At 42.9% G+C, this 15,682-nt stretch overlaps 1 protein-coding gene across 1 annotated transcript in view; it reads right to left on the bottom strand.

Moving 5' to 3' along the window:
* The window catches only part of LOC308295471 (spermatid perinuclear RNA-binding protein-like), a gene marked incomplete at both ends in the record, with an annotated part of 54,401 nt that overhangs the window by 2,620 nt on the left and 36,099 nt on the right, over positions 1-15,682 (bottom strand). Inside the window, 8 exons of the mRNA XM_080738521.1 lie at positions 2,145-2,195; positions 2,855-2,978; positions 3,672-3,812; positions 6,870-7,004; positions 8,419-8,565; positions 11,330-11,538; positions 14,675-14,743; positions 15,103-15,196. Of these exons, the coding sequence (XP_080594647.1) occupies positions 2,145-2,195; positions 2,855-2,978; positions 3,672-3,812; positions 6,870-7,004; positions 8,419-8,565; positions 11,330-11,538; positions 14,675-14,743; positions 15,103-15,196 (970 nt within the window). The remainder of the gene's footprint in view (positions 1-2,144; positions 2,196-2,854; positions 2,979-3,671; positions 3,813-6,869; positions 7,005-8,418; positions 8,566-11,329; positions 11,539-14,674; positions 14,744-15,102; positions 15,197-15,682) is intronic.

Below are 15,682 nucleotides of genomic sequence, written 5' to 3'. Positions count from 1 at the left end.
GGTATTGCTTTTTAGGAATGAGACTGCTAAAGACGGAGATCTCCTTCTTATACTTTTGTTCTAGCCCCGTGCCAGGTATTTCAGGTGTTTTTACCTGTTTTTGGAGGACGGTCACGCGCTTACACAGTGCCATGCATGTTCTCCGTTTACTTGCGGTAATTTCTATACCCTTGGTGTGTGTCAGCGTGCAGTAGTTTCGCTTCCCTGTTAAAAGTACTCCTCGTGCCGTGTGCACACCTTCATGCGGGCGGGGCCATTTTCCCCTCTCCAAACCTAAGGGTGGAGATACAGCGCATTCTTCTTCTGCAGTTGAATGGGACCGGATGGGGAACGGATGTTTTGTTTCCGGGTTATTTAGTCTCCTAGCAACTATTAGCAACGGTAGCTTGATCGAACGATAGATAAGAGATCTTAGTACACTGATTAAAAAGAAACGCTAAGACAGAGATTTATTAACCATAATTCATAAACCCCTGGCAGAAGGGGAAGTGGGAGGGGGGTGGAGAGTTATGCTAGAGTGTATGTATGCATGAGAGTGTTTTGATGTTGACATGGTAAGTAAAAAATGGATGGGACCTTTGACATAAAAGTACACAAAAACCTACATCTCCATTATGACCATAGATATGTTTTCAGTGTGCCCACACTATGCCTTATCAGTACTTAATAGTTACAAGGTACAAAACCATTTAAAAATATTTGTAAAAACATTTCTCCATGGACCACCTGGAATCATTATGTCCACAGGTTGAGAAACAGTGCCCTGAAGTTTAAAAGGCAACCTTTCCACGCCAACCGACGAGGTCAAGAGGCAACCTTGGTCAACATCGGTCGACATGTCGACATCATGCTCAGGAGAAACTGCTTAAATGTTCTTCCAGGGACTGGATTCTGTGTTATGTGAAGGTTAACGTGAGGTGTTAATGTACAACAAAGGTCGGTGTATTCCTTTAAATGACCAGAACAAAACAACAACAAAAAAACAAACATTCTATTTCATATAGAGCATCGCAGTTGAAGCCCCACCCCATCCTCACTCTGGTGTCGGAAGCGTTTTCCGCATTCATTTCTTCCATAGACATTTCATAAAGTATTTATTTAAACGTTTTTAAGCCTTGGACAAAGCCACCTCGGCTGGAGAGGAATCATGTCAATATTCACATTTTTTTGAATGCAAAGATTAATTAGAAAGCTGAAAAAAGGGCAGGGTACAAGACTGTGTACATCATTATTTGTAAAATTGCGGAAACTACACTTCATTTAGTTTCCTGAAATATAGCCCTTAAATCACACTCAGTTTAGTTATCCAGGCCAGCATATGGACTGAAATGTAGTGATTGTCATCTCTGTGGACGCTCTTATCGTCATCCTTAACATAGTGCATCATATTTGTAAAAGAAAGACGATCGCTCACGGAGTTCTGCTGCAGTCTTCAATCAAGTGCAATAATCCGCCGGGAAGACAGGGGGCAGTAGCTACTTCCGCGGTAACCGCAAGATATGTGAAAGAAGAAGAAGCTAGACCAATCACAGACGTCGATTTCACCGGATGTACATGTTTAGCAGTATGGGAAATGCAGTTCTTCTCCGTGCGATCTTGATTAAAACGTGTTTTTACTAAAACTAGAGTGATTGCATACATACTCGGGGGTTCTACAGGAGCATATAGAACCATTTTACAACCACCAGCCTAGTGGTAAGTGTACATTGAATTGCTACGACTTTGTGGCTGATAATGAAAAACCCTATGGTGAAAATGAATGGAAAATGGACTTCCGACACCTCACTGCGATGCTCTATAGGCTTTGCCCTCTAAGAGCTATCGCAGTGGGACCAACAGTGGTAGAGGGCAAAGTCTATTCTCATAGAACCATAGGTTACGGTACGTAACCAACGTTTTTGTCTTAGGTGAATGAAGGTGGAGGAGGTCTTAATAGGGGTAGAGATGGGTGATGGGGTAGGCTGTGGGGACTCTCATGACTGGGACAACTACTGAGTGCATTCTGGAAGGAAAACCTAAAGAAAAAAAACAACACAAAGAAACAAAAGGAACTCAAAAGTCGTGATGAGGCGATGGTTAGGTTGAATGCCCGAAATGTTAAGACATTCGCTGCCGTTTGTTTAGAATGATTAGCGTGTGCTTACCGTAGGCAGATAGCGCACCTGCCGGACCATATGCATAGGGGGCTCCAAACCCTGCCAGGAAACAACAATACAGAGTTGTTGTTTTTTACACTTTACACACTGGAAACCCAAATCCACAATAGCCTTTCTATGTAATTAGAATTTTTTTTGTCCAACTAAACTAATTTAGTTGGACGAAATTTAGTTGGACAAACTCATTTTTATCATGAATGCAAACTCACGTTTATCATGAATGCAATTAATTCCCGACTTTTTACCATTTCAAGCCAGGTTTCCAGAGGGTTTAATTCATGCATTCAAGCTGCATATATTCATTGCAGTTTTTTTTAACACGACTGGACACAGTGGGACATAAGCCCATCATTCTGGCAGTATTAGTGCCATGCTCAGCTTGTTGAGGTACACATGGAATGGAACCCTAAAGGCACGTGTGCGCGCACACAACACGCACGCACACTACTACTACTACTACTACTACTACCAGTTCCAGGCGTTCCAATGATTTACGATCGCCCCATGCCTGACCCCTAACCACGACATGCTTAACCTTAAACCCCCGTCCTAAAATGGTACATTTTCAAAAGGGGGGACTGCTAAAGTGCCACTATAATGTCTGCGCAATTCACGCACACACACACACACACACACACACACACACACACACACACACACGCACCGAGCTATATAAAGTATGTTCCAGCTCCACCCACCTGGAGGCATGTAGCCATGTGTAGGTGGGGTGCTGATGTACGGTGCTCTGGGGATGACCGGCAGCCCTCTGGCTCTGGCTGCATGGGCTGGAAGGGCCACCATTGAGGCTATTGCTCTCTTGGGCTGCACAAAATCACAAAACAACAGTAGGTGTATACACATTACACAATGGTGTATATACACCAGTACATTTACTTAAGTAATGTACCCTTTTGAGGTATTTGTACTTTACTTGAGTATTCCCAATTTCCAAAACTTTTACTTCTACTCCACTACATCTCGGATCAAAATAATGTACTTTTACTCCACTACATTTATTTGAAAACTTTAGTTACTAATTACTTTGCAGATATACATTATAATATTATAAAACATACATAAACCACTTTAGCCTTGTTTTATACCGTGACTATCTGAAAATATCCCATCTATATCCATCTGCTATTTTCAAACATGTTGTACTTTTACTTTTGGCAAGTACATTTTGATGCCAACACTTTCATACTTTTTACATTTTACAAGTACATTTTGAATTCCGGACTTCTACTTGTAAGAGTATTTCTAGATTGCAGTATTGACACTTTTACTTAAGTAAAATAAGTAAAATACGTCAGTACTTTTTCCACAACTGCACACGATACACTACATTACACACAGGCACAGGCATGACACATACTGTCGATTCACATAAACAACATACAAACTAACAAACTATACACACACTTTGCTTAATTGCTGTGGTAGTAAAATGTGTCACAAAACCAATTACAACAACATAAGACAGGCTCCCGAGTCCTAATTAGTGGGTCTACTCACCGGTGGATTGGGACGTTTCTTTTTGTTGCTTGTTGATTTGGAGCCAGAGAACAGGCTCTTTAGAGCGGCCATTGCCGCACTGGCCTTGGCTACCTTCTTATTGGGACCCGTGCCTCGGAACACCTGCTTGTCTACCTCCACCTGTCATAACAGAGAGAGTCAGTCGTAGGGCATTCACTAAATATTCGAATATCAAAGTCACTGTTCGACGTTGTTCACAGAAGTCGAATATTCGCTTTTTTCTCTCTCTCTCTCTCTTTAAAAAATATATAATTTATAAAACTTGGCTATAGGAAGTCATAACAATGAGTTGTCAATGTCCCTGGTGGATGCATTTGTTAATGCTCTATACCAGGGGTTCTCAAAACCTTTTAGGGCGTGACCCCCAAAATAAACATATTTGAACTGGGGACCCCCACCCTGACAAGCACTTGGAATTGTACATTTAATGTGACTCGGTTCCGCAGATAAATATTGTGAAAATAGCAGATCTACATGCTCACAACGCCTCGCAGGGTGAGGCGTTGTGAGCATGTAGATCGGCTATTTTCACAATGATCGCCTCTTGATTACTTAATATTTGTCCATTTGGCCAGTCCTGTCGAATATTCGACTATTCGAATACTTTGAGGTTGAATAATTCCAATACTAAAAATCACTATTCCTGAATGCTCTAGTAGTCAGTCGATTGTTAATTGTTTTTCTTAAGCTGGCAATGTTGAACAAATGCTGGTACTAAAGTGAAGTTTGGCCCCATCTACAGTATACAGACTGTTTCATCAGAGTATAGTCTTATGTTGGGTTAGGAGACATGCTAAGACTGGTTGACGGTTGGTTAATATTATATAACATTATGTTAAAGCTATAAACCGTAATTCTGCATTTAAACTAGGAGCCACAAAATCAACAAAACTACTATGCTTGGACAGCTACATTGTTAAAGTGTTGTTCAAGCACACTGTGTGGCTGAAAAGGAAAGGGTTGAATAGCACAAGGAACTGGCCAACGCCAACAAAGAGTTTTTCTTCCTTTTACGGCACAGAGCAGGAAGAATTATGGGGCGAGAGATGGGTAGTGGAAATGGTGCAACGAAAACACATGATTGATTGAAGCTTGACTTGAATAGAATATTTGTAATGCTTCACTGTGGAGTGCACATTGGAGTGCTGAAGTTTAAGCCAATTTAGTTTCGCATAGCTGCATTGGATATCTCCGCCAAGTGGAGCTCTTTTAAAGTCAGGCTATGTGACTAAAGCCTGCTCAAGTCTTTTGTAGTGCTTGGCATGCAGTTATTAAGTGCCAGTCATTACGTTGTAGCTTCATGTTGCTGGCTTCCATTGAAAATGACTTGTGGCCTGTTGCTTTGTCCCTGCCCGTGTGAACGTAGCATCAATACTATGTCTCTCCCGACAGAATGGTAATCCCAACGCTCGAACAAACTACGATAAAGCGTCCAATCCAGCACACTATCTGCTTCAAGTAACTTTAATGAACGTCAATCAGTTGGTGTCCTACCGGACTCCACTTTAAAAATATCTTAATGGATTAGTAGGGATGTATTGTATTAACATACTCTATCAAGTAGATTGATTAACGTCATCAAATTTGTATTCAGTGAAATAAGTGCCAGAAAGTAGCTGTTAAAGTTAGATTGGTTAACATCATAGCTAGCTAGCTTAGATTAATGTTGATGTTGCTAAATTATTGTCAGCTTGAACCCATCTATTTAACTATTATTAACTCCCAATACTCGCTGAACTCAATGATAAAAACACTCACATCCTACAGCACCATCAGACACATGCAACTAAATGTCCCTTTCTTTAGATATTACAATATGTTTTTTTTTAAACAAAAGGCAACACTGTGAAGAAACATCCCTGGAGGGCACGGAGGCTTGGGTACACACCTCTATTCCGAAACCCCACCATTCCGAAGATTGACTTCCATTATTCGGAATGGTGGGGTTTCCCATTGTTCTATAAGACCCCACCATTCCGAAAATCAGAAACACCACCATTCCGAATATGCAGTTTCATTTTCACCCACCTCCATCCACCCCCACCAACCTCCACCCACTTTCACCCACCTCCACCCACCCCCACCCACTCTCAACCTCCACCCAATTTCACCCAACTCCACCCATCTCCACCCACTTCCACCCACCTCTACCCACTTTCACCTACCCCACCCACCCACCTCCATCCACCCCACCAACCTCCACCCCCACCTGTACCCACATCCACCAAGTTTCACCCAGCCCCACCCACCTCCACTAACTTTCACCTACCTCCATCCAGATCCCTCCACCCACCCCACCCATCTCCACCCGCTTTCACCCACCTCCACACACCTCCACCTACTTTCACTCACATCCACCCATTTTCCCCACCTCCAACCATTTTCACCCATCCCCACCCACCTCCACACATTTTCACCCACATCCAACCAGTTTCAGCCACCCCCACCTACCTCCGCTCAATTTCACCCACCTCCATCCACTCCATCAACCTCCACCTACTTTCACCCAGCTCTATTCACTTTCCCCCAACCTCCACCCACTTTCACCCAGGCCCACCCACTTTTAACCAACTCCACCCACTTTCCTGTCCCTCGGAAGTGGGTGGAGGTGGGGGGGCCAAAGTGGGTGGATGTGGGAGAAAGTAGGTGGAGTTGGGTGAAAGTGGGTAGAGGTGGTTGGGGGGGGGGGGGGGGGGGGGTAAAAGTGGGTGGAGGTGGAGGTGTGTGAAATTGGGTAGAGGTGGGTGGGTTAAAGTTGGTGGAGGTGGGTGGGTGGAGGTGAGTGAAAGTGGGTGGAGGAGGGAGGAAGTGAGTGGAGGAGGGGGAAAGTGGTTGGAGGTGGGTGGGGGGGTGAACGTGGGTGAGGTAAAGTGGGTGGAGGTGGGTGAAAGTTAAAATAATTTAAATTTCGGAATGGTGGGGTTTCGGAATGGTGGTGTTTCGGAATGCTGGTGTTTCGGAATGGTGGGGTTTCGGAATGGTGGTGTTTCGGAATGGAGGCCCGTCCCCCGGAGGCTTAAACATAAAATATTCAGTTCATCATCAATTTCTAATAAGGAGCACTGAAAGGCAATATGAAAATGTATGACACAGAGCTTTGGGTGAGTACTTTAATATGTATGTGAGTGAGTGAGTGAGTGAGTGAGTGAGTGTGAGACAGTGTGTTTGCTGTCTCACTTCAATGATGAAGCGCTTGTCATAGCTGCTCCCGCTTTCTGATATGAGTTCATATTTGAGGCCTCTGCGTTTTTCGTTCAGCTCCATGACTGGGTTCTTGCCCCCAGCGGTCAGGATTGGACCCGGAGCCCTGGACTGAAGACACAGAAAGAGAAAAAGAAAGAGAGAGGGTAAAACATGAAGATACGTAATCCTGGAGCAGCAGTCGGGAAGATACTAAAGAGGAGTCTGTTTCCTCTACTGCGTTCTGCAAACCCATCATAGACCTACAGCATAGATGAATGGAGAATGATTTGGGGGATAGATTTTTTTATTATGTGTTTGTATAGCAGCCGCTCTCTTGCTGCCATCTCTGAATATAGCTGTATTTTGCCACGCCCCCAGCTTCTTGTGTGTACTTCACATCTAAAATAACGACTAAAATAATAGACAGTGGTTAACCATCCACTGTGCATAAGCACCTAACACCCTGCACACACAAAATGAAGAACTACTCTTCTGAGTGTTCGCCTCTCTCTTCTTTAATTTCATCAGGAGCCTACCGCACTGAAGTCCACTGGTTGAGCGGAGGAGTTGTACTAATACTACAACAGCATTTGAGACATTTACATTTAATTTAAATCAAACTGTGGTCAGATACGACTACTAATTAATACTAACTAATTCATTTCCCCTCTTTGCATTGTGTTCGTGTCACTCGTAGGAACAATTACATCATGGACATGTGCAAGGACAGTAGGTACAGTACATTTTCACAACTGAGCGTAATGGATGCACAAAATGACAGCTGTTCTCGTGCTATCTGAGAACTCTGCCAGTGCTACTTCTTCTTTGCCATTCTCTCATTGACAGGTCTAAAGAGTGATGGAGTGTGCACAAGTATTGATATACAAACAGATTTTCATGGATGCTTTTATGTCCATTCATAGCAAATTGCGCAGTGGACATGCTGGAAAAAATGCTTGCCATAGGTTTTTGAACACCAAAACTGCTGCCATACAAGATCAGTTCCTGTTTTTGCATTTTTGCACAAGATGGATTTCAAAATTTCTAATATACTGCCGGCATTTTGGCTATGTGAATACTTGCAGTTCTAGTTAGTGGCCAAGCCCTGTAGGGGCTTGTAGCCACTATTGTATTTATACTTTCTATTATTCTTCCACCACTTTTTCTGTCCTGGCAGTACTGTTGTGGAAATACTTTATATCATAATCATAATCCGTCACCTAAACAAGCATAATCTTTCCAAAAGAGTAACCTTTCCGTTACCACATGCTCACAGCTGTCTTCTTTTCCACCTGGATTTTAGTGTTTTAGACTGTAAACTGTGGAAAGCATATTTAAATATATGCACATCGACACGGGTGCTGGGCCAAAAAAGACTAATTCTTAGAACAGTAGAGACCACAATTAAATTGCCTCAATCTTTAAACCTGTATTCAGTCTATCAGACAAATTCTTGATTAAATGCAGGTTGATTTTTTGATTTGTATGTATGGTGTGTGTGAATATGAGTCAAGTGTGCAGAAACAAACACATTAGTCTTTACCTCATGTGCATCGGTGGAGGTGACAGAGTTACAGCTGGAACTGGTGGACAATCTGTCATTCTTGCCTTCCCCGTCAGACCTCTCGTCAGCACTCAGAGAGTCCTGGTCTCCGTCACCACCAGCCACATAACCCAGTGCTTGCAGCGCCTGGAGCGGGCAACAAGAGACCTTTAAATTATATTGCTCCATAAATTTGATCACATTCACACAGCGGCCATTTTACTACATACATGATGGGTATGACCTGAAATAGAACACAACTGATGAATGATTTAAAGGCTGAAATCTACGGACTGAACAAAATAGTACATAATACGAGTAAGACTCCCTAATCCGGAGATAAGCGACCGCCAGGTCGTATACACAAACTTTAGAATGCAATCGTAGCCAATCAGGAGGGAATATGGGAAATGGGACAGATCCATATTGATGACATGACTTTAGAGATACTGTGTACCGCTTTGTGTGATTTTAGGCCAAAATCTGTAGGAGCAGTGTCCAGAAATGGGCCTGATGGTGGCGCTAGAAGAGGGCCATGTGAGAAATTAGGGGTGGAGGTTGTGTTTTAAACATGAACATGATTTAAAAGTTAAATTAGGAGATAAATGCACTTTTGTGCAGCAGCATAACACTGCTGCAGACCTCCCGGTCACGTGATACCCCGTTGCATTTCGTAGTGTTTCTCTTCACAGGCGGGTGCCTCGTAGACCCCCCGCAACGCGTCAAACGTGTCGAGGGCACAGGGAGACATCAAAGAATTTGATGCGTTGGCAAGTCGTGGACCTCCTATGAGTTTTTAAATGACACCCATTTTCAACCTACCTAAAAATAATACTCAGTCTGAGGGCTCATAAGAGGCCTGTGGACAGGACAATTCATGAACCCACCTACCAGTGACATCATCAGCAAGTTTTATTTTTTCAAACAAGATTTCAATTGAACAAAAACTGTTTTTACACAAGAACAATGGCTTCTATTATAGCATTTCCAGGAATAGAAACCCTGCAGTTTCTACAAGCTTGGATTCCCGTTCACTGGTAGGTGGGTTTCTGAACTGTCCACAGACCTCCTCTGAGACACAGACAGGGGTAGACAAAAATGTTACCATGTTATAATGCACATTAGTGAGGACCAATTATGTGAAGATAGGTTGAAAATGGGTGAAGTCGTCCTTTAATCCCTAGTAGAGAAGTGAAGGATGAGTTCTCCTAGGGAGCACCCAGGCAGGGGTGTCACACCAAATTCTGGGCCCTGGGAACAAGCATTCACTGCGGGCCCCCGCACAATTATTTTGCGCTTTAACTATTGAAAAATAGCAAATATACAAGCTCACAGCGCGGCACTCGGCGCCGCGCAAAATGTATATGCATTTGGCCATGGACCCCCATCTCAAAATATTTAGTTCCATGGACCCCCCAGAAGCAACATTTTAGTTACAAATGTTCGCTTAAAAAATACATATATTCAAAGATTTGCACATATTTTCAAAAAATAACAAGCTCGCAGCGCGGCACTTGTATATCTGCTATTTTTCAATGGCTAAAGTATAAAACAATAAAGGTCCCTCCACCTTGGGCCCTAGTAACTCAGTCCCACTCCCCCCCCTTGTGACGCCCCTGCACCCAGGTGTAAATAAATGTAACCCATATTTAACGTGAAAACAGGCTGTGAGTGATGGTGCTCCATCAACAGGTCTTGGATGAACAGTCTTGCCATGAAATGCATTTTAAATACTCTTGGTTGTTATCCAATGTCTTTCTATAAGATCATTCATTTCATGGAAACTATCCTACAATCAATTATCTGTTCAGTACTAGTGCCAGCCTTAGAGAGATGAGCCCTGCAGCCTTTATTAATCCCTCCAATTATCCAGCCATCTCAACTCTCACTGTACTGGCATGCTGTAAAGGCACCATTAACATGCCACTCAAATCACCCGTTCATTTCTGCAGCATCATTCTTTTTCCAGCTGTCTATTAGTTTCTCTTGACCATTTTATTTGAAAGTTCATACATCTTTTTTTTTTCCAATTATCTGTCCATAATCCTCAAGAGACAGTCTCTCCTCTTTTACAGCACCACAGGCAGGCAATAATAACACCTTATTACATTTCTACCTCATAAAGCAGAGACGGATGCTTATGTCACCCATTGCTAACACATAAAATCAATACAGTAGTTATACTTTATCTTCATATTTGTTCATGTTCATACCGTATATAATGTAGAATATCGCCACTGTCGGACAGAAACCTCGTATCTCCAAGTTTCTAATTTGTAATTTCTTTTCGCAAAGTAAAGCTCTGCTTCATCATACAAGGCCGCCGCACAAAAGTAGTGAAAACAGCCGATCTACAAGCACACAACGCCTCGCGGTGCGAGGCGTTGTGTGCTTGTAGATCGTCTGTTTTCACTAGTTTAAATCATTTTTAAAATGAAAAATGCTAAATGAACGGTTTTGGACATACAAGGTTTTCAACCGACAACGGCGATATACCGGTACATGTATAATACATTTGTATAAGGTGCTGTAAGTGATCTTTTTGGGTTAGAACGAAAAGTTGAATCTCTATTCTAATCATTGCTTGGGGTCTTGCTTTCTCTCCAGCACTTTAGTAAATGAAACATAACATTTTTCAGGTGGGACACAATTTGATCCAGTCAAGAAAAAGAACTCATACAGGATGCAGGAAAGGATAAACAAGTGAAATTGGAAACGATGAAAAAGAAAAGAAAACAAGCAGACAATATCAGAGCTGGGACATTTTAAATTTGAATCTCATAATTGGGTTCACTCCCCTGATTCGATTAAATTGGCATCCCACCTGAAAATGTATTTTCTGTTTACTAAAGAGCTGAACAAACACTCAATATACTATTCAGTGTTTGTTCAGTAACAATCCAGTCAGTACCTTGAGTGCTACTTGTAGCTTTGCGGTCCGCTTTGAGTTGCCGGTGGCCTGATATGTGGTCCCATGGATCTCTACAGACATGGTGAAGACAGGGGCGTGGACCGGACCGGACTGGGACAACAAGCGGTACTGCAGGCCTGGCTGGATCTGGTTGAGACGCATCAGGGCATTCATTGGGTGGTTGGGGTCAGTCATCCTCCAGTCTATGACTAAAACAGGTACAAGAAAGACCCCTTGAGAACCCAATCCACTGAGAAAATATGTTGAAACAAAAACAATATTAACATATTAAATTATCATTTATATTTTGCTGAGAAATGAACTAAACTTTAATACGTTATATATAACACAATATATCACAAGCATTATACATTCTTGTGCACGCTGCTAGTGTTTTCTCAAATACATCAACGACAACTGTTATTTTTGTGAATTCATAACCTCAGACCCACCAGGTGTCTGCTTATCACAACATTCTTGTAACCTACGATTGTAATACCAAGCATTAATGTAATCTTCTTCATAATTAACAAAATCCATAAAATGGCACACTGTAGTTATAGCAGAAGAATCTAACGCCAGGGCTCCACTGGGGGCGTTGCGTTGCTCTGTGTCGTGACGGCTTCATTGACGCCGTCACGTTGACGTCCGACCGGCTCCACCGCAGGCGATAAGTGAGTTTGGACGCCGTCACGTACGCAGCACACAGCAGCGCAACGTCGGCAGTGGAGCACCCGTGCCTTCATTGATTAAAACAGGAGCGTTCCCAGCGTTGACGTTGGCGCGACGCTCGACGCGCCCGGTGGAGCCGGGTGGTAAGGGAACAAACGCTGCGGGAGCATGTATTCGACCCACAACTGGTCCAGACCGCACAAAGTCGCCTTTTGCCCAGTCCGGTCCATGATATCCCGTTCTAACATCTAATACTTCAGAAACCATGCGACCATCGGACCATGCAACCATTCATTGAAAATGTTGATTATTTTATTTTAATAAGTAATCAATGAACTGTGCTGCCATACGGTATACATTAGCTTCAAGTGGAAAATAGATTGGGACAGTCACAAGACGAACAAACTGTAAAGACAATGATGGACAGGTACTGGAAGAGAGAACAGGAGGTGTTAATAAGTGTGTGTGTGTGTATGTGTGTGTGTGTGTGTGTGTGTGTGTGTGTGTGTGTGTGTGTGTGTGTGTGTGTGTGTGTGTGTGTGTGTGTGAGAGTGTGTGTGTGTGTGTGTGTGTGTGTGTGTGTGTGTGAGTGAGTGAGTGAGTGAGTGAGTGAGTGAGAGAGTGTGAGTGTGTGTGTGCGTGCGTGCGTGGCGTGCGTGCGTGCGTGCGTGCGTGCGTGCGTGCGTCTGTTCACACATGCACGTACACTACATTGCGTGTGTGGTCTCTAGTGGGAGGCAGCGAGATAATTGCGTGCAAGATGCCTGCGAGCCAGGAGGAGTATTAATCCCACTCCATCTCCCCCTCCCTCCTCTCACTCTGCGTCACCTGCTTTGAACTTCAGGCAGATGAAAGTCCCCTGGGACAGGCAGCCCGGTGAGGGGCTATTTAATTACTGTGACACAGACTGTCTCCCTGGCCATAAGTGAGGCAGGGAGGGAGCTCCATCAGAGTTTGCTGCTGCTGTGTGGTTACTGGTGTTCTGGCATGCAGCCCTCACAAGGAAGGAATGTGCTATCAATTTGAAATGGAATCCATGACAAAACCAGAGGACAGGAGCCAAAATTGTCTTTCAGATATGACAACTCCCTAGTCAAAAAGCATATTGTCACCGGCACAAACAACAAAACAGACTACTAAGAAAACAAGCTAAAACTAGAAAAGGTGCTCCTCGGAGCACAGGTCTCCACCAGGTCAGGTAGGTTATTGTGGGCCAGCAAGGGCCAGTCCATTGTGCACGACTGTGCACACGGCATGGTATGCTCGTGAGCAAAAAAAATCCCAGTAAAATCCATGCCACAAAACATTCGCTGCAGTAGCTGCACGAAGAAATGAACAGAGATTGACACAGAGAAACATGTTGCCCCGCCCTCCGTTTCCGGCCCCAAACCGGAAGGACTGTTTTTGGAGCCAATTTCAGCGATCTGATTTTTGATTGTTTTGAATTAAATCTAATTAATCTAATAGCTCGGGGAACTCGGGCCTATCGGCCTGGCGGAGACAATGAATCTTTATCATTAGTTGAATATACACCCTTCAAAATAGGCTACTTCATTACGCATTCTACCTATTTGAATGACACATTGAATAGAAAGAAAGTCAAATGGGCAAATAAGCGCTAGCGAGGAATCTATTGACTTCTTTTGTGACATGATCTAATTAACTGGGTGACACATTTGTGAACCTAAATAACCGAAACCTAAATTGAATATAAACCTGGATGTAATCTATATTTCACTTTACACAGTGATTCATTTTAATCAGGTTGCACTGGTAATCAAATGTCTCTCGCACATCCGACAGGTGTTTTGGTGGAATGAAAGTAGATAACGTGACCAAAAACACCCACACACTGTCTTCACTTGCTCAATTCTATAACCATAATTTAAACCACAATCAATGATTAATTCTAAACTGTCACTTGAGGTGGTTTCGCTAAGATGCCAGCATACCTAATGTTGATATAGATCAGAGGCAAAATCCTCACAGGAATATAACCCATTTTACTTTCATGAGGATGATGAATTTCTTGAACAATATCGATTTACCAATGAGACAGTTGCGATGATAAATAGAAGAATGGAAGATGAAATAAAAAATGTGCTATTCCACCAAAGCAACAGCTAAATGGTAGCTCCATCTTTTTCTGACCTTAAATTTGTATTGGACCATCAACTCAAGCGATAAATGCTTCTAAAGTTATGCAACAAACCGTTTCACCACCGTTATATGCTTGATTATCATTGACTGGTTTTGCATATACGTTTTTTGGTTAGAATAAGTTAAAAATAAAAATAAATAAAGAAACCTTTTATCTATTATCAAGTATCCTCATATTGATGCTTACAGCCTATAATTCAATATGGTGGGCAAGAATTATAATCAATCCATTAATTAATCATAGATTAAAGTCCTAATAAAATTAAGCAACAGACTTTAAATTAAAAGAAAAGCCCTAAACGAATGTAATCGTTATCGGCGCATCCAACCCTTAACTCAATCAGGGACGTTCAACTTTTGGGCTTCAAGGCGTAGGAACTTTGATACCACTGACTAGCATTTCCTCGATTTCAAAGCGGAGGTATACAGGGGATGGAGATAAGCCGTTTGTTCTGTAATATGTCAAAGTGTGCTCTCTGAGGTGTTCTGCTGCTTAGGGTTGGTCAAAGTCACCTTTTATCCTCTTGATGAAGTCTCTGTCATCTGGCCCTCCATCCTCACGATGCCTCTTCTGGCAGCCCCCTGCAGAGAACGGGACACAACATGGATCAATGACCACGCACAGTAGCTCTCTCTGCGACAGGCAGGAGATATCCACACATCGTCGTTGTCGGGTGGAAACCTCGTATCTCCAAGTTTCAAATTTGTATATTTTTTCGCAAAGCAAAGCCCTGCTTCATCATACAAGGCCGTCGCACAAAAGTAGATGCGAGGCGTTGTGTGCTTGTAGATCGGCTGTTTTCACTAGTTTAAATCATTTTTAAAATGATAAATGCAAAACGAACGGTTTTGGACATACAAGGTTTTCACCCGACAACGACGACATACAGTACACTAACACAAACACAGATAAAGACATAAACACACACGCACACACCAACCTTCCAACAGCATGGGTGAGGGCTTGCTTGCAGGGAGTGGATCCATATTCAAGACCTTGTAAAGCTGTCCAAAGGCTAGGAGGCGTAGCGCATGCTGAAAAATAACAACATACACGCACACGCACACACACAGAGACACACACACACAGAGACACACACACACACACAGAGACACACACACAGAGACACACACACACACACACACACACACACACACACACACACACACACACACACACACACACACACACACACACACACACACACACACACCAAGACAGAATAAGGGCACGTCACTTTATCAGCAGAGCTGGAGGAACACACTCCCCTGCTCTCAAGGAAACGGTGCACAGACACTAGAAAATGCCATTTAAAATCCCAATCAATGTGTTTTAATTATCGCACAATCTGAACGGCAGCATGCAAACTAAAAAGAGCCTAGTGGATGGAAGTCATTCCATGCATTATGGAACAGGGATATAAACATTCTCTCTGCACAAAAAAAGAAAAAAAAATCTGAAGAAAGGAGCATTCCCAGAGTACCATTTCTGGCATTTTTCCACTCAGTGAAACAGAGATG

This window comes from Nannobrachium achirus, assembly GCF_963921795.1.
Source record: "Nannobrachium achirus genome assembly, chromosome: 12".
Taxonomy (NCBI): Eukaryota; Metazoa; Chordata; class Actinopteri; order Myctophiformes; family Myctophidae; genus Nannobrachium; species Nannobrachium achirus.
The sequence above is the reverse complement of the archived record's forward strand: the minus strand, read 5'-3'. Positions and strand labels throughout refer to the sequence as shown.